The 16926-nt window shown below is 49.4% G+C and overlaps 6 protein-coding genes and 1 non-coding gene across 7 annotated transcripts; 1 reads left to right on the forward strand and 6 right to left on the reverse strand.

Annotated features, from left to right (window-relative positions):
- Positions 1 to 545: 545 nt before the first annotated feature.
- Positions 546 to 1802, reverse strand: ASPACDRAFT_61613 (uncharacterized protein; the record flags this gene model as incomplete). The annotated part of the gene is made up of 1 exon (XM_020203675.1): positions 546 to 1802. One exon carries the CDS (start codon positions 1800 to 1802, stop codon positions 546 to 548), a length of 1257 nt encoding a protein of 418 aa, XP_020055263.1.
- A 770-nt stretch (positions 1803 to 2572) lies between these two features.
- Positions 2573 to 3586, reverse strand: ASPACDRAFT_61614 (uncharacterized protein; the record flags this gene model as incomplete). Its single annotated transcript, XM_020203676.1, has 1 exon — positions 2573 to 3586. One exon carries the CDS (start codon positions 3584 to 3586, stop codon positions 2573 to 2575), a length of 1014 nt encoding a protein of 337 aa, XP_020055264.1.
- A 520-nt stretch (positions 3587 to 4106) lies between these two features.
- Positions 4107 to 5914, reverse strand: ASPACDRAFT_121715 (uncharacterized protein). The gene is made up of 4 exons (XM_020196462.1): positions 5712 to 5914; positions 5504 to 5653; positions 5202 to 5452; positions 4107 to 5152 (listed from the first exon to the last, which is right to left on the reverse strand). The coding sequence occupies exons 1-4, from the start codon at positions 5885 to 5887 to the stop codon at positions 4389 to 4391; spliced, it is 1341 nt and encodes a 446-aa protein (XP_020055265.1). The 5' UTR covers positions 5888 to 5914; the 3' UTR covers positions 4107 to 4388.
- Positions 5915 to 6848: 934 nt separating this feature from the next.
- Positions 6849 to 7639, reverse strand: ASPACDRAFT_44555 (uncharacterized protein; the record flags this gene model as incomplete). Its single annotated transcript, XM_020201439.1, has 3 exons — positions 6849 to 7265; positions 7319 to 7511; positions 7572 to 7639. The coding sequence occupies 3 exons, from the start codon at positions 7637 to 7639 to the stop codon at positions 6849 to 6851; spliced, it is 678 nt and encodes a 225-aa protein (XP_020055266.1).
- A 545-nt stretch (positions 7640 to 8184) lies between these two features.
- ASPACDRAFT_t193 lies at positions 8185 to 8256 on the reverse strand. Its single transcript has one exon. It is a non-coding gene; the product is annotated as a tRNA-Cys (tRNA).
- A 3952-nt stretch (positions 8257 to 12208) lies between these two features.
- Positions 12209 to 13083, reverse strand: ASPACDRAFT_44557 (carbonic anhydrase family protein; the record flags this gene model as incomplete). Its single annotated transcript, XM_020201440.1, has 2 exons — positions 12209 to 12579; positions 12633 to 13083. 2 exons carry the CDS (start codon positions 13081 to 13083, stop codon positions 12209 to 12211), a joined length of 822 nt encoding a protein of 273 aa, XP_020055267.1.
- Positions 13084 to 15710: 2627 nt separating this feature from the next.
- ASPACDRAFT_53104 (uncharacterized protein) lies at positions 15711 to 16701 on the forward strand (the record flags this gene model as incomplete). Its single annotated transcript, XM_020202694.1, has 7 exons — positions 15711 to 15728; positions 15789 to 15884; positions 15977 to 16101; positions 16150 to 16261; positions 16312 to 16370; positions 16463 to 16643; positions 16675 to 16701. 7 exons carry the CDS (start codon positions 15711 to 15713, stop codon positions 16699 to 16701), a joined length of 618 nt encoding a protein of 205 aa, XP_020055268.1.
- Between the last annotated feature and the right edge of the window lie 225 nt (positions 16702 to 16926).

Raw genomic sequence — 16926 nt, forward strand, 5'->3', positions numbered from 1 at the left:
CTAACAGCCGCTATCCAGCCACCCCTGCATCCGCGCAATGCTGTCATTTGTGGATAGATTGATCGCGCCTCACTAGCCATGATAGCGAGTCATGGCTGTGAGATACACTATTGGTCGCCAGCTTTATCTCATGAGAGTGACCAGGAGTGTGTGACAAGGGGGAAAGTGCTGAAGTTGTCGATTGGAGAGTGCTGCCAGGGGTACAGACGCGTCTGCGTGCACAGCCCAGCATGTCCATCCACCACGACCCGGCACGGCAGGTTTTCTTTGGACGCTATAGTCGGGATACTGCATCTGGTTGTTGGTCTCGTTTTGGGGGTTGGAACAACAGAAGAGCTTACTCTGTGCGGCTGGTATTCTGCGAGATAGAGATGCTTTACTGTTCAAATAAGACACCAGTCAAGGCACATGACAAAATAAATTCAGGCTTTAGAATCAGACTGCTTGATAACACTTCAACTCCTCCAAAAGCAAAACACAGTCAGATACACGTGATGCTAGGACCACACTAACATGCCAGGATCCCACTACACCCATCGGCTGATCTAGACACCACCCGCCGCCCTAACAAGAAACAACTCCTCATACGAATCACGATCATTCTTCAACCTCTCCCCACAGAACACATTATTCACCCCGTTTCCACCCTTATCGACCATCCTCCAACCGTTACCCACCTGCAAAACGCCCACGAAAACCCCAACAACCATCGCAATCATCCTAGGCCCAAAGACCGCCTTAGCGGGACACTCAAACGGCGCACCGCCAAAAGGCATGTACGCCTGCTTCTGCACATCCGTGACAGCCCGCCAGCGCAGCGGATTGTACTTCAGCGCATCTCGTCCCCAGACTCCACTCGCCAAATGACAAGCCTCCACGTCCGCGGCGAAGGTATCCGAGTTTCTCGCACCGTTCTCCTCCCATTCGAACGCGCGGTAAATCCGCCTGGTCGGGGGGTACAGCCGCAGCCCCTCCGCCACTAAATCCTTGGCGGAGACGCCGTCTGCTCCCGGGGCTTCGAACTGTGTCTTCGTGGGGTTTTCTGCGAAAGCGGTCATCGTGGCCGTCCAGTCGAGATGAGTCTGGCCCGTGTTGAGCAGGAGTTCCAGGACCATGCGCAGGTTGATTCGCCAGCTTGTCTCGAAGCCGGGGAGGATCCAGCATAGTGGGTTTTCGCGGGGGTTGGTCCTTTCAAAGGTGGGGAAGAGGGCGGAGAGGGAGGCTTGGAGGTCAGGGTTGTGGGCGAATTCGATGAGATCGACGTCGTTCTTGGAGGATACCCAGGCGCGGTTGATGGCCTGAGCTAGGGAGACCATGTGCTTGTCGGCGTCGGGGAGGATGTCTAGCTCCGCGTTGAGCAGTGTGGTCAGGATGATCCTGAGTGAGAGGGACTGGACTACGCTTGCGAGGTGGAGACGGTGCGCTGTGCTGGTGAGCTCGTTAGCTGTGGATTGGAGCCTTTTGGCCAATTGTTCCCAGTCTTGTGCTTTGAGGTTGATCAGATGCCTTGCGTTTCTGACAAAATGAGTCGCGTACTCTTCGTCTGGGGTGGTAAAGGCGTTTTCAATCCCAGAGACGAAGGCTAGTCGGGTGTTTGGCCGGATTCGCGCGCGGTGAGGCGAGAGGCCGTTGTTGCGGGCTCGGAAGCGATGGCCCTGGATGAGGGCGCGGCATTCTGTGGGCTGATAGGTTTTGTTGCGTGGGTGGTTCAGAAGACTGATCTTGAAGAGGCCGAAAGCGATGACATTAATGGCACTGAAGATAAGAATCAGCAGATTCAGTGCGCGGAAATCTTGCAGCATGGTGGATCAGGTCTTCAGGCAAGAAACTCTGAGGGTGTTTCTGGAGAGTTGATGGTTTGTTGTGGAAGAAATCCAGAGACATCTTGATCAGGAAGAAGGACTTTCTATCTCAATCTATCTTTGTCATGCCAACGTGTGTGGTGAATGTGCTGAACTGGGTATCTTTGGGTCCCCACATGAGACATGTGGCACGGAGATAAAAAGTGCGGGGAAAGGAGATTAATGTAATTTAACAAGATGAATGGTTGATATAACTATGAAGCTGTATCATGGTTGGATGGATGTATTTCATACATGGTGGAGTTAGGGCTAGCTTAAGAGGTGAATGAAGGTATGTGGATGTGCCTGGCAGGGACTGCGAAGAAGACCACACCAGTGCATACACAGTGATCTTTGTCAAAAGGCCTCTTGTTGCAATGCACCACCCAAATATCTATAACTGCACTTGTGAGATAATACAAGACATTCTAAAGCTCTTTCATTAGCTTGCATGCCTCTGCTCTTTGAATGTCTTTTGGAGATCGGGTACTTGCCTCAGGGGTGAGGAACTGTCGTTGTGGTAAGCAATTTGATTGAACCTTTTTTCAAGGCCTAACCGTTTTTTTTCTATTTTATTGGTGGTTTTTCTTTCTTTTTTTTTCCCTTGGTGATTAATGTGGTGTTTTTCGAGAAAAAGGCACGCTTAACGTGCTCCATTCTCATGTGGCTTTTTTGGTGTTTTCTGTTTTTGTTTCAGCGAGGCTTCTGAGGATCAGGCAGGATAGTAAAACTTACTCCACCTCGGACAACTCATCTTCCTCACCATCCTCGTCTTCCTCATATTCCGCATCGTCTTCCTCATCGTCGTCGTCTTCATCGTCATCACTAAGCTCTTCAACCCTAGGGCCTACAATGCGGCCATCATCCCCGCCAGCATTCGAGCGACCGTCAGCGACCCACTCTTCCCACCAAGCCACCTCGGCCTCATGATCGTAGGTCACCCCTTGGGGCGGAGGGCAAGGCGGCTCATCGTTCTGGAGCTGTGCGCGTACGATACGGATTTCCGCCTCGACCAGGTCGGAGTGAGCGTCGGGATCACCGGCAATCAGCGCGGCACGCATCGCCTTGATGACCCCGGCGAGGTGCAGATCCAGCTCGCCTTCCAGGAGCAGCGGGCGGCTTCCTTGGCGCATAGGCTGCAGCAACTGCATACAGACACGGAGGAGCTCGCGGTGCCAGAGGCGGGTCAGCATGTAGCGATCCTTTTCGTCGAAGTCGCGCGCGTGCAGGACGACAAGGGCGTCGGTCCAGCAGGCCGGAGTGGGCATGACGAAGCCGGTGCCGCGGCGGTGGTGGTGGCGGCGACCCGTGCGAACCTGATCGGACCACATGTAGTAGAGATCGTCGGGGCGAGGGTTGAGTGGCGGGTCCGCGAACAACCACATGTACATGGACTTGCGGTAAATGCGCACGGTGAGCCTGGGCCAGGCGCCGGTGCGGATCATCGCCTCCTCGTTGGGTGTGTGCCAGTGCACGATGTCCGTGGGGGGATTGAGAAAGCCGATCACCGAGACGCAGTCGCGGCCGAGGGTGCAGGGGTGCGCCCCGCGGTGGCGTAGGGCGGCATAGGCGTTGGGAATGTACCGGTCCGGGATCACAAAGCCCGCAAAGTCGAGGCTCTGCCGGGCGATGAGGTCAACGATAGTGTGGCTCATCCCGAAGGCGTCGGCCACCGGCCACCCGAAGACACAGTAGGGGATGCCTGCCCGCTCCAAGGTGGTGACTATGAAGCGGCTCTGGTCCATGGTAGTGGTTGTGGGTGGAAGTGTGAGGAAAGGCTAGAACGCTTGCGTGTTTCAAACTGCGGGAGTTCTTCGCCTTGTCGGGAGGGTTTGCATGAAAAGATCGACAAGACGTGACAAGATGTCGGAGCTCTATTTATATCTCACACTTTCTGCTGGAGGAGTCCTTCCTCGAGCCCATTTAGCAAGAGGTCTTCAGCAATGTATGCGGCTCTGCTCATGGTATGTGTAAATCTCCTTGGAAAACTCCGTACTGTGCATGTTCTGGTGTAAACACCGGGCTGAGGATGTTTCAGACGCAGCTGAGATGCTATCTGCAGGAGTTCCTCCGTTGATCTGCAACGAAGAGACGGACGTGGGTGATTTGCTTCCCACTAGGTTCTCTCTTTCATTGCTTGATTCAAATCTGTTGAAAGCCCTTTCATTGCTATTGCTGATTCTGTTGTGGGCTGACGTGACTCGGAAATCAACGATTGCGAGCTGGAGAACGGCACTTGATATGACTTTTGATATTGTCATCCGAATGACTATGTGTAGGAACCGGCAGTTAAGCAACGTGGTTGCGGTAAATGTGTCACATGGAATATCAGAGCCTCGACATCCAGGAATGTATTTTAAAATGATCTTCGTACTTTGATATTGCTATCAGAGCCAACAGCAAATATCTCAAGAATAACCAGCCAAGTCATTTGCAATCGTGAAGTTCCGGGTGTGCCCTCTATGTTCTTTTAAGGGCACTAACTCTAACGATTAGCACTCCACTATAGAGGTTATCGAGCAGCATCCAGCACACAAGAAACCTAACCTAAGTAAAACTGACCCATTCGGAAAACAAACTCGGCCAATCCTGAGCATCATCGAACAGTCCATCCATACCAGCTCCGAACACTCCTGAATACCGACCATTGCTTTTGGCTTCCGGGCCTCCTCCACAGAGGGTGTTACTCTGCTGCACTGCCTCCCAGAACTCCGTCCGCTTGATGGACCCATTCATCATGGGACACCGTCTGGACGTCGTGCTCGTTGCACCCACACTCGGAGAGTCTGTGCCTTCAGTACCCGTGGGATCCGAATCAGACTGCAAGGGAGAGTTGATCCTGGCGACAGCGTATGTTTCCAGAACAACATCCAAGACCGATCTGAACATGCTGAAAATGTCTGGTGTGACCCCAGACTTCGAGACGGATAAGGTCTTCATGCGGTGTAAGAGGCTTTCCAGGTATATTTGCATGGTCGATCGCGCCTTAGTCTGAAACTCGTACCATTGGATTTTCATGAAAGGGTGGGTGAGAAAGCATATCTGTGAGGCAGTGCTGATTGTAAGAATTAGCTGGCACCATTCCCTGATGGAAAAGTAGATGTATTGGTCTGCTGGTAACGAGAGAAAGTAATCGAAAAAGCCTCGAATCTCCGCTAGGCACGATCTTGCTTCCTTCACATATTCACATGGTTGGTACTCAGATGATCCGGGGTTGTGTGATGATTTACGGCTGGAGCTTGGGCCATAAGCCATCCAAGGGAGATACGCTGTGACCACTTTCAGCGACAGTATCGAGATACGTAGCGAAGCTGGCTTCGTCAGCTAATCTCTTAGATGCAGGCATTTGTCCCAATATACCTGTCTCCGGGGTCTCAGAACGGATCTTGCGCTCAAGGTCTTGGATCTGCAGGTGGAATGACAGAGAACATTTTGGGAGATTATCACCCTCTTGCTCAGACTTTCGAGCTACAGTCTCCCACAGCATCTGGGTCCTGGAAAGCAACGTTTGGTGAGTGTTATCTTGGTCGGTTGATGCGGTTCCTTCAAGAGTGGACTTTATGATATCATACAGCGTCGAGTCGCTGCGTCGCTGAAAGCCAAGAGCAAATCTAGGAGTCTGTTTAGCCAGCTTGCTGTTGTCCGAGATAAGGACGGCTCACAGCGAGGACAGGTTATAGCATCCAAGACAGGCATTGCGCGCAGTCGTTTCGTGTAGCTTCCTGTCAAACCTCAGGTCTGACAGCATACCTCGGAGAATTTGAACGTACTGCCACATCTGATTGTTCAATGGTCGGATGTGTATAGGATGCCTGAGGCCACACCATTGTCAGCCACTGCACGCACTATAAAAGCCGAGGTATGCATTACCATGCAAGATAGACCAGGAGACCTTGAACGTAGTCTAGGCTTTTCTCTCCTTGGAGGACAATCCTTTCACTCAACACCCGCCGGAATCTTTCATCGAGCTTTCTCTGCAGGAGCGGCCGCCGCGTTGCTGATATAGTGAGAATCGCTAAGAAGAGAAAGGGACGGGTCTTCGCCATGGAGGGGGCTGAGATTTTGTCTGGTACATCCACGAACGGGAAGTAAGCTTTTTTTGACTGGAAGTGAGATAGAAGCTCATCTGCCTCTTTCATACTCACACGGAGGTTCTTGTATTCAGTGTTAGATGTCGAAGTTTGAGTGGGAGGCGGCGTGTTAGCACTGTGACTCGTCTCCTGAGCACCACGAGAAATATCGTCGCCTAGTAGCTGCTTGCGCATCGTTTGGCGATGCAGCTCACACATCTGGGCAGACTGATCGTGTTTTGGCGCGTTCCGGAAAAGTGAGGCGACTACGTCCTCATTCTGGATCTCGCTAATACCGCTCCGCGATGGGTTGTTTGTTGATGGATGTTCATTGTTGCTCGAGGTAAGAGTACAGTCGTAACCAAATTTGATACATCTTTCTCCGTTAGGATAGCTGCGATGGATACTGAGGACATCGTCCGCTCTTACCTTCGGCAGGCACTCGACGGTTTCTCGGATGGCAGGCATCTGATTTTGCGTGATCTGCAATTCTCGCAAGCCCGCGTGCTTCGCGGTCGAGGACACATAAACTTGTATTCATCTTCTGTTGACATCTCTCATATACGGTGGTTGCTACCCTTTCACTGTAGTTAGGATGGCTACGGTGGGCTGGGTATTAATAAGGCGGCGGAAAGCGGAGGGAAACTGCAAGCGACAACCCGCCCTGCGGATGGAAGGTTTTGCCGAACCCTTCTTATACAATAACCCTTGTCTATAACCTGTCGGATAAGCATCATCAAGAACTTCAACCTGAACAACGCATATCCCCCCTTGCATCTTAATCCCTTTCAGAGATATAGAAAGGATCCATTCTGTAAGAACTCTTGTGGGGATAAAGCCGTTATAAACACGATTAGTGGCAGTCGCAACCATCTCAATGCCATCCATGTATTGATCATGAAGTCCCGATGCGCATAAGTCACAAAGATGCATCAAATTAACCCTCCAGATAGTCAATGTCGCGCTCGGGGAATCCTCCTTTTTTAATGAGGTTATCAACCAAAGGACCATCTCCCCATGTCTCTCGTCCAAAGGCAGCGACCATATCGAACCCACTCAGCAGCGCACCTGTAGTCCAGATCTTCCCATCCTGAACCCATCTCTTCTCGACCCAGTTGACCCCAGGCCCGAGTTCACGCAGCATCGGGAGCAGGAACCGTGGCCCCGTGGCGGTCTTGCCCTCCATGAGCCCTGCACTCAGCACCGGCTCAAATCCCCCACATACGCAGAGCATGGCCGTGCAAGCATTGTAACTTTTGCGCAAGAACTCCTTCTCGGCTTCATTGGCTTTGTAGCCCATTCTACTTGCGCCGATGAAGATGATGTCCAGTGGCGGGCATGTAGCGAAGGAGTCCTAGCGGGATGTCAGCTGGATGCTATTTAGGGTGTGTATAAAGACATTCCTACCGTGGGCAATACATTCATACCAGTCGTCAGCTTAGCGGGGGCCTTGCCATCCTCGTTGACCCAGTGATAGACAAAGTCATACCCTTGGGCCTTGGACTCATCATCCACCATCTCGGTGGGCATGTCCTTCAGGAAATTGCGATCGAGGCCGGAGAAGAAGCCTACTGGGGCGATGTCGAGTTGCTCGGTGATACTGTAGATAGGAACATGTTAGGATCAAACGCATTAGTAGATAGTTCCACGGGTCACGTACGTGTTCAGCAACACAACACCCACATGAATTGGGCGGCCCGGGTTGCGAAGGTCGACTGGGGAAGACATTGTATGGATGTGGATGGTCGCCGTTCGTGATAATCTTGTCTGTTAACTGGCTTTAGGTATAATTCTAATTAACAGGAGAGAGCCAGCCTTTATATCATGTTGTCTACTGGACATGAGTTGTATGGTTGTGGTTGTATAGATCGGGTGCTCGCTAAGACTTTCCTCCCACGCTCCGCTCTCGCTTCGCCATGCCGGCCGTGCTCGCCGCCGAGTAAGTGCAACATGCAAAGCAGGCAGCTTACTTTGTCCAAACAATTCGACTTGCAGGAATGCCTCTATTCCGTACCTGGTTTGGTAAAAATGAAGCTTGCAGGGCGACAAGAGAGGGGAATGGAAGCTCAATTGGGGCTGATTCAACCCAAAATATGTCTTGAAGGTCCTCGGTCCCGATGCATCGTGTCGGGTGTAAATATAGTTAGCTGCAAGATATAGCACACTGGGGTAGAATAGGGATACATTCTTGGTGTCGACGAACAGAATGAGTTGGAAAGACGGATGACGAAGAAAAAAGCAAGCAGTTCGACTACGCAAAAGCAAAAAGTAGAAGGGCCGAACGCGGATCGAACGCGTGACCTCGGGATCTGCAATCCTGCGCTCTACCACTGAGCTACCGACCCGTTCTTGGTGATAGCTAAACTTTTGTTTGCTCTGAGTGTAAATACATACCTGATCAAGCATTCTGTATGTATATATTTGATCGTCTGTGTAAATAATCAATATTTGTTGTTAAAAAGGTTCCAACCTAAGATGGTCTACTATTGACACTTTCCGAAACAATCTTATTAAGGTGGAGCAGTGTGTGAATTATAAGCCTAGTGGTATGGTATCCAGATATGAGTTGTCATTCAGCCGCATTGCCGGACAAAAGTATATATCCGCAGCCCAAACCCTCGGCTTTCTGATCCACATAGCTGATGCATCTCAACACTAGTCACGGATAGTCATGTCAACCCCCTCCCCAGTAACCTGATAATCGTACAAGGTCTCATTTATACCCACAAATCTCTCATAGACTTCTCATGTTGTTCAAGGAGAGGAGGCAAAGGCCGACTAAAGGGGTTTCTAAGGCCAGCTAGGATGGATTTTTTTAGCCTTAACTCAGAGGAGTCTCGTCGGCTAACTCACAGCTACTGACATGAAAACTCCAAGTGTACTCTGAAGGTCGAAAGTGACAAGTATTTCTGCATGATCACGCCAATTCATATCTAGGACTGACGTGGGGATACAAAATCCAGATTTGAGCGCGTCCACCTAGAGATCCAGAAACTAGCTTTGCGACTATTATTGCGACACCATATGTGACCACATAACGCAGAGCTGCGTGCATCATTGACAAAGAGTCAGCCTCTAGTAGGATAACTATAGCTTGTGAGATTCACCGACCGCTTGTCCTTGTCTTGGGAGTGAATTCTAGCATGCAGCCTGTAGGCTGCACAAAACCACCATGCCGTCTACATTACAATATTAGACGTCATGTTCTGCATTTGCGTCAGCCTGCAGTCCATCCCAGTCACTGTAGATTTCTGCCGGCGGCCTGTAATTATGACCCCATGTTGCCAACCAACGTATAAAAGCGACCGATTTAAAACCACGACGGGCGGAAGTGCATGCACATTCCTGCCAACAATTCTCTGTGGCCCAGCTGGAGAACGCACGCCACAGCTGAGCTGGCTGATATCGATCATCATGCCCGTTCGATTTACCCGTGAGGCAAAGTTCAGCCATCACAGTCTGCATAAGTTGAAGGGTTCTGCACGCACCCCTCTTCTGCCAGTACATCACTCATGCAAGCAATCTTACCTGCTCATCGGGGCCGCCACAGATGCTCCTCTGCTCCTAGACACACTTAATCTTCTTCTCGTCATATGTGAGTACCGCTCCTCCCTGGACTGGTATGATCCAGGGCTCTACGGGCCGGCGCCCTCGCGCCGCTATCTCACCTTCCCCGGCAGTTCCCCGGAACTGTACTTCGCGGCGCGGAATAACCAATGCGACCGGGGCTTGAATTTCCTGGCACCAGGTGCGTGGGATGGGATGGAATGCAAGTAGCTCAATGGTGGTGTTGGTCACTGCGCAATTCTAGTTTCAGGGTAGATGGAGTTGATGCGTTCCAATCAGACGATTGCCATAATGACAATGAAGTGAATTGTTGCGAGTGTGATAATGTAATTGAGTAGTTTAGATAGTGCGGATCAAAGGAAGTATATTGTATGTATTGTATGTAGATGACAGTAGCGGCTATGCATTTCAATCGACTTGCATACCAGGCAAGCTCCCCTCGCTTGCTTTCACCCCAGAATAGAACCGATAGCAGCAAGTATATACTGGCGAAGTTCAATAGGATTCTGATTATTTCCAAATAAGGTTGCTGGCAAGAAAATGTAAAAAACATACAACAGAAGGGATTCGCTGGTGGTCACCCACCCAACTACTAACCTCCCGGCGTGTGGCTTGATTACGGCTGAGCGGACGGGAAGCCCTATTTTCCACACCCTGTGGTCGTATGTATTATCTTGGTCTACTAGTACAGGTATGATAGTTATCCAATTAATGTCGCTAAAATATTCTACACCTGCAGCGAGTCAGCAGGAGAATTGCTTGACTTCATAGATGCGGTCGTTGGAGTTGCCTGTAGGCGCATTAATCTCCATTAATCGCAATGGTACGTTTTATTGGATCTATTTCAGAGAGCATGACGGAAAAATTCAAGCATCGATTACTAGGTAACTTGCAGATCGTATCCAAGGTAGTCTCCAGCCCCGGCTCTGAGATATCAGCTGTGCTACTGACATCTAGTGCTTTCCTAATACTACTTCTGAAACCGAAATTCCGATCTCAAGCACACCAAAAGGATTCCTGAATAGGGTACCATATTGAGCCAGATAGCGATAAGCCTGCCTTGGGGACGAGCCTGATACACGGATTCGGGCTCTGTGATGGCGGTCTTCAGATTGCCCGTCCATACGGACACCAGGGCTTTCTCAAAATAATTTGATTACTTGATTCATAAATAGATCAAGGCCAGACGAGGACTACACTTGCTGTTCGACAAGAAGCAGCATGTTGTTCGCGAATATTCTAGTTCGGCGAATAGACTAGAAACAGCTCCTGCAGCAGCATACCCGACAATATCTTTCTGGTGGACTGTATCTTGCCTAGAGATTTATCATTCATTGGCAACAGAAACAGAATTGATGAGGTAGATTTATTATATGTATGGGTAAGATATCTAGTCTAGATCTTCGCAAAGCATCAGTAGACTGGGAAGTTGTAGATCGATTGGCTCTTGGCTCGTATTGTCGATGGCTCATTCCGAATGGCTCATTGCATTCTAAGTATAGATGTACTGTAGGCTGGTACTGGGGCTTGGAAAAAGAAGAAGAAGAAGAAGAAGAAGAAGAAGAAGAAGAAGAAGAAGAAGAAAAGGTTTGAACCGGCTAAGCGCCATCACAGTCAGCTACCTACGCAGTTATAATGTTCTGCAATCAGAAGTATTCGTTAGCTGCTCAACCGTGGAATGAAAGTACTGGTAAGAGGGAGGACACAATCAGAAAACAAGAAGACAAGTGATGACGAAAGCAGATAATAACAAATTGTTTGTTCTCAACAAGCGAAGGACTGAATGACAGAAGCTTTGCTTAGAAAACTTACCCTATCTCTAGTGTAACTTGAAATCTATCATATATATTGTTTGCTTTTAGTACTGCAAGAGCGTGCTGCACACCGTGTACCGCTGTGGTTGTGGTGGAGCAGTTGCTCGTATCTCTTCAAGCAGTATTCGCAACAACTCAAGGAAGCAAGAAATTTATACAGGTTATACCACTAGGGATGCTTAATTACTGGGTTTTTTCACATTCACTGAATATCTGTATTTACCGATTTTTTCCCTTTCCTCTGTATTGTATTCAGTAGAGTTCTTCATGTTTAAACCCTACCAACGAAAGAGGCTTATATAATTCACTAAATATGATAGATTATAAATATGATATGTGTAAGGGCTCTCACTAGCCCTTGTGACCTTTTCGAATACTCCACAAAGTAATAATATATAGCAGGCTTAAGGCATCAATTACATAACAGCCGAGCGAGCTGTCTGCAATTGCCCGCTCAAGGCAGCGGCAGCGGCAGTCCGCAACTTAGCAGATTAGCAACAACACCTTAAGGGAATATATTGGCACCTAAGGCCTCGCGAGCAACATTTGTTTATCACCCTATTTCCACCCTTCAACCCTCATAACAGGTATTTAGAGAGGTTAACCCCTTTAAGTCTGGTGTCTAAGTCTGTACTTTGACAGGTGAATTTATTAATCAAATAAGAAAAGATAAACTTAAGATATACTTCAAAAAATAAGATTAGAAAAGCTTAATACACCGACAAAGAAACTCGGAATATATAATCTGAAGAGTTCATATCTCTATTGCCTGGTAGCGTATATACACATTATGAATACAATATTATAGGTAGATAAATAATTATGTGATCCTCTACTCCTCCAACCACCCGAAGGAATAAATAGGATAAAAAGCAGCACATCGTCTGCTACGACTGGCTCCCGGCTCATGAAACAACTAATAAAGTTCATGTGCAGCCACCTCCAGTAGGTTATCCGCCCCCAGAGCATTCTGCGTGTAACGGGAATTGAACTTCAGGATCTGCTTGACCTTGTTGTAGCTCTGAACGTTGAGGGGAAGGGGCTCAGTACTGAGGTACCAAGCAACTCCCTCGCTGCAAGGGGGGGTGGTGAGGGAGCCGTCATATTGGTAAATCCCGTGGCTGTCGAGGTGCGCAGTCAGCCCGGTGAAGTCCAGAGGGCCGGTTTCGGTAAAGGTGCCCGGGGCGGTGATGTCATCGATGTGGGCGAAGACGGCGTCGAAGAGGGGGAAGGAAACACCTGTCTCGGATAGCTGGAAGACGAACCCGACAACGGCGATGTTGCTCTCTGTACAGTGTAAGTTTGGATGATCAACGTTCCTTGGAAAGGGGAACTCATACCGGAGTCCTCGAAGACGAAGTGGCTCTCCAAGGGGAAGTACTCCTCATTGATGCGGTGCTCACTCGGGGTGTGGAAGTGGAACTGAGCCAGCTTATATTGGGTAGAATTTCCCACAGAGAGAGTGCCGTTGGTCAACACAACCTCAAGACCGGATCCCAGGTTCTCAAACTTGGCTGCTGTAGTGGCTGGGATGTTAAACTTGAGGCTACCAGTGGGGACATAGTCAATCTCCGCGGTGACGATGTCGATGGGAGATTGGTGCTTGCCCTGGGAACAGGCGGCGTTGGTCTCGTTGTTCAAACCATACCAGGTCAAAGGCCCCCCCAAGTTGGTGTAGTTGTAGGAGTTGATGGCCACCAGCCCATCGGCAGCGCGGGGGAGAAGGGAAGTACCCCGAATGCAGGAGGCACCGGCAGTTGCCGCCAGAGGAAGAAGGTTCGAGAGCTTCATAGTGACTATTCTGCGAGTTCTGCGCTTGAGTGACGGGGACTCGCATTCTCTGGGATCCTCCGGGTCTTTTAAAGCCTGGCAGCGCCGCCCGACAACAATCCCCCTTTCGTGATCGGGTGAATACACCAAGATCGCTATCGATTACTATCTCAGATTTTCTAAGCCAAGATTGATGCAGATCGCCCAGGTCCCGCTGTAATGGGTCATCGCTACCATCGAGATCTAGCCGGGTTGCGGATGGGTGGGTGCATCTCCACTTACACGAGGGCATGTTCAGTAGATGATCGACCATGAGGTTTGCGAAAAAGCAGATATAGGTTGTGGGTCACTTAGGATTATGCGAGTCGACAACTTGACTGATGTATACCGCAGAGGGACTTATTTTCTAATGATCGCTGTGTCTTGATTCGTTAGCTTACCGAGCCGACGGAGCCCGAAAGCTTCGAGATTCTTTTAGCGCTCTCGAGTTCCACACGAGGAAGTGATTGCTTATTTTCCATATGGGTAACAATCCATGCAGATCATTTTCATCCAGAAGTTTGGTTGAAGAGAAAGACCAATCAAATAAGCGAGTGCTTCGCAGTGGGTTCCCCTCAGGAACCAATTCTGCCCGTCTTTTTCACGTGAGCCAGGCTGGGTTCGAACCGGCAGTTCTAGCGCGTACTTTGGGGAAATGAATGTCTTTCGACGTGCCAAAATGGCAGTCCTTTGAGACTGAGAGGGATCCTCCTTCGGATTTGACCGTAGGCATTGTCCGGGAGGGAGATAGATCGTGACACCGAGGGTAGTACATTACGATGGAGAGAGTTGATGACACTAGATCAGTTTAAAGGCGAGTGGAATGGATGACAGATGGGGCACAAGTGCCCTTATGGGTAGTTAAGTGTTTCGATGCGAGCGGCTGCCCCCCCGCTGGTCCCGCCTCGTATTCTTCGGTACCTGCTAATTCTTGGCAAAGAGACTGTGCTATAAGACGACGTCGGCTGCGGGAGAAATAAGTACAGTTTAGAGAAGTCGCATTTTGAACAAACTGAAGAAAAATAAACAGAAATAGAGATAAGACAGCAAAAACACCTTGCCCTCTTAGAAGAGGGGAAACGGATGAACACCGACATACAATAGAAGAGATGCGCTGGTGGTCACCCACCCAAACTACTAATCCCGGCGTGTAGCTTAAGTACAGCTGAGCGGACGGGAAGCCGTGTTTTTCCACACCCTGTGGTCGTATATGCTTGATACACTTAAGTCAGTGCCTATGTATCTGCAGTTAAAACTTTTTTACAAGGGCTCATCTCCTGGCTATACCAAGAATAGGATGAAGTTCTTTCTCTTTTCAAGTGGGTCAGTCGATCTTTCCTGCTGACCGGACCCTGTTCACAATCCGCAATGGCATGCTATTTTCCCGCGTACGCATGGACAAAATCCTACAAACATCGCAGCTCATGCTGCTGGACGTGCATGCCGTAGCGCGAGTTCCGTCCTACTTAGCCTGGCAACCCGCTCACGAGCGTCGCAGCCGCCTCGTGGATCTCAATCTGCGCTTGCGGCCACCCAAACATTGTGCCTCGCATGGCGCTTGGATAGGGGGTGGGGTTGTTTCCGTCAGCTAGTCGGTACTTCAGCCAGAAGGCGTGGGTGTTGTTGAGCAGGGGGGCGGTTGCCCCGGAGTCTTCGGGCCGCCCGGTCATCCAGAGCAGGGAGCCGGAGGGGAAGGATAAAACGACCAGGCTGTGGTTTCCGGTACGCAAATGCTTCGCGGATAGTGAGGGATACCAAAGTCCCACCGACGGTTTTGGGCTAAATTGCCTCCTTGTTGAGGGTGATGGTGAAGGGGCCGCGATACGCCGAGGCGGGTGCAGGCTCGATCGTCACCCATTGATCATCGCTTAAATTGCCGAGCTCAAGACTCAAGGATTGTGCGAAGCCAGTCTCTGTGACGACGTGAAAGCCTCTCTCGAGCAATAGGGTTATATATACCTGACGATAAGTCCACCTTGGACTTGGGTGTAGCGAGCTTGGGATGTAGCAAGATGCTGTACCAAAGAGCTTCCCGTACCGCTTAGAAGCCAGAAATAACAAGCCAGACGGTGGATCCAAGCTTGCGGGTCCACCAGCCGCTGGGTAATTGCATCGTCGTCAGGAAGTTCCTTTGCCTTGTTTATGGCGATTCGTGGAGTTGTCTTCGTTAAATGTCGTCGAAAGGATGGACCATAGATTCATGGATGAAATGATCGCCTCGCACTGGTCTATGCCTACTCAATTAGGCGTGGCAGTGCTTGTACGGGAGTGCTTAGTACTACTTGTTTCCTTTGTGTAGATGTATTCACTTACAGTAGACAAATCTATCTGACGTTTCATGTGTGTTACAGCTTCAGCATACTGACTCTCAGATCCCGTCATGACTGTGGTCGCCAGGCTCGTCTACCTAAAGTCCCGTGAACCCGCTCCCATACAGATTGAACGGGATCCGCTGAATTCCCTCCACCCCCACCCCCCCGCGGAATAAACATGCAGAAGATGAAAGAAAAATAGAATGTCGAAGCACAATCACAGAAGTAAGTATATATCAATGCAATAGTTCAGTCTAGAGTTCTATCGATCTATAAATGTGGTCTTTGTATGTTACAATGTGGGCTTCATCATCGGTTGTTTACTCGGCCTTGTAGGAAGGGTAATCGACGTATCCTGATGTAACACTGGCACAGTCCTACCATAGTCGTTTTGCAGGACACACTTCGGCTCTCGACTACCCGGCCCAGATACTCTCGCAGCTCGTCCCAAGACCCAACAAATACTTTTCTGTCTGGCTCCGGTAAGCTGGCAGATCCATCCGCGCGACAATATTTATTTTGCAAAGTTTCTTGGTCTGTTGTACATTCACTAAAACGAATAGAGCGGGCGATACCTCTTCGACCTTCGCAGAGCGGACGACGTCTTCTACTGCCACATTCCAAAGCTTCTTAATTATCTTCTGACTGCTACTTCTATTACTATTCTTAACGAGATTCTTCTAATGCTGTATCTTGTTCTGACAGAATCCTGTGCTATCTTTATAATCTACTGAAGTACGGTTGTATTCGCCGACGGGCCGGACCTCGCGTGGTTTGTGGTTAATGCGCCGGGACTGGCCACCGGACGTCTTATTCTAATAAAGTTTATCTGTAATGAACATATCCGCGTTTCGATTCTATATCACTCTGAAATATAAAGTAAATCATAATCTTTAAGCATGTTTTGGAGAAAAATTTCGGTAAGACTGCCGAGTCGGGGATCGAAGGTCTGCCGCAGTATAATAAACTTTATATTCTTTTTTATTTAGTTTCTACAGTTGGCTTTTTGTCTTCTGAGAATACATTCTTTATTAACAAGTTTAATCTAGCTTAGATATGGACCTTTTTAGTATCGAGTTTTTAAAGTCAATCCGGCTGAGTAACAAGTTCCTCTACCCGGACTACGGGTTTCAGGATCTCTGGGTGCGCATCATCGAGTATAATATACTTAAGTATCTGGAGCTGAAGGCCCAAGAGCGGGAGACAAAGTTCAAGCTAAATCATCTACTAGTTCTTGATCTTGATACATATATGTTATTAGAGCTTAATAAAGTCCGCTCGTGTCTAGTAACTTCTCGGACTCAGTTGTACCACGCTAACCTTATATCGGAGAGGTTCAATTTGGTAGAGTTAGTCTTATATCGAGGGTACATGATCGGGGATGTGATCTCCTATATTCTTCTTTCTCCCAGGTCGACTTGCTACTCCACAGTTTATGTAAACCAGCACGGGACGCGGCGTACTAAATGTGCTCCCATTTGGGACAGGCTGCGCCCGCTCCGCTAGCCGAACC

This window comes from Aspergillus aculeatus (genome assembly GCF_001890905.1).
Source record: "Aspergillus aculeatus ATCC 16872 unplaced genomic scaffold ASPACscaffold_10, whole genome shotgun sequence".
In the NCBI taxonomy this organism is placed as follows: domain Eukaryota; kingdom Fungi; phylum Ascomycota; class Eurotiomycetes; order Eurotiales; family Aspergillaceae; genus Aspergillus; species Aspergillus aculeatus.

Coding starts and splice junctions, on each gene's coding strand:
- ASPACDRAFT_121715 (XM_020196462.1), bottom strand. CDS start 5,887: ATGGCGAAGACCCGTCCCTTTCTCTTCTTAGCGATTCTCACTATATCA. Junction 5,654..5,711: donor CTCCTGGTCTATCTTGCATG/GTAATGCATACC, acceptor GTGTGGCCTCAG/GCATCCTATACACATCCGAC. Junction 5,453..5,503: donor TGCTATAACCTGTCCTCGCT/GTGAGCCGTCCT, acceptor ACAGACTCCTAG/ATTTGCTCTTGGCTTTCAGC.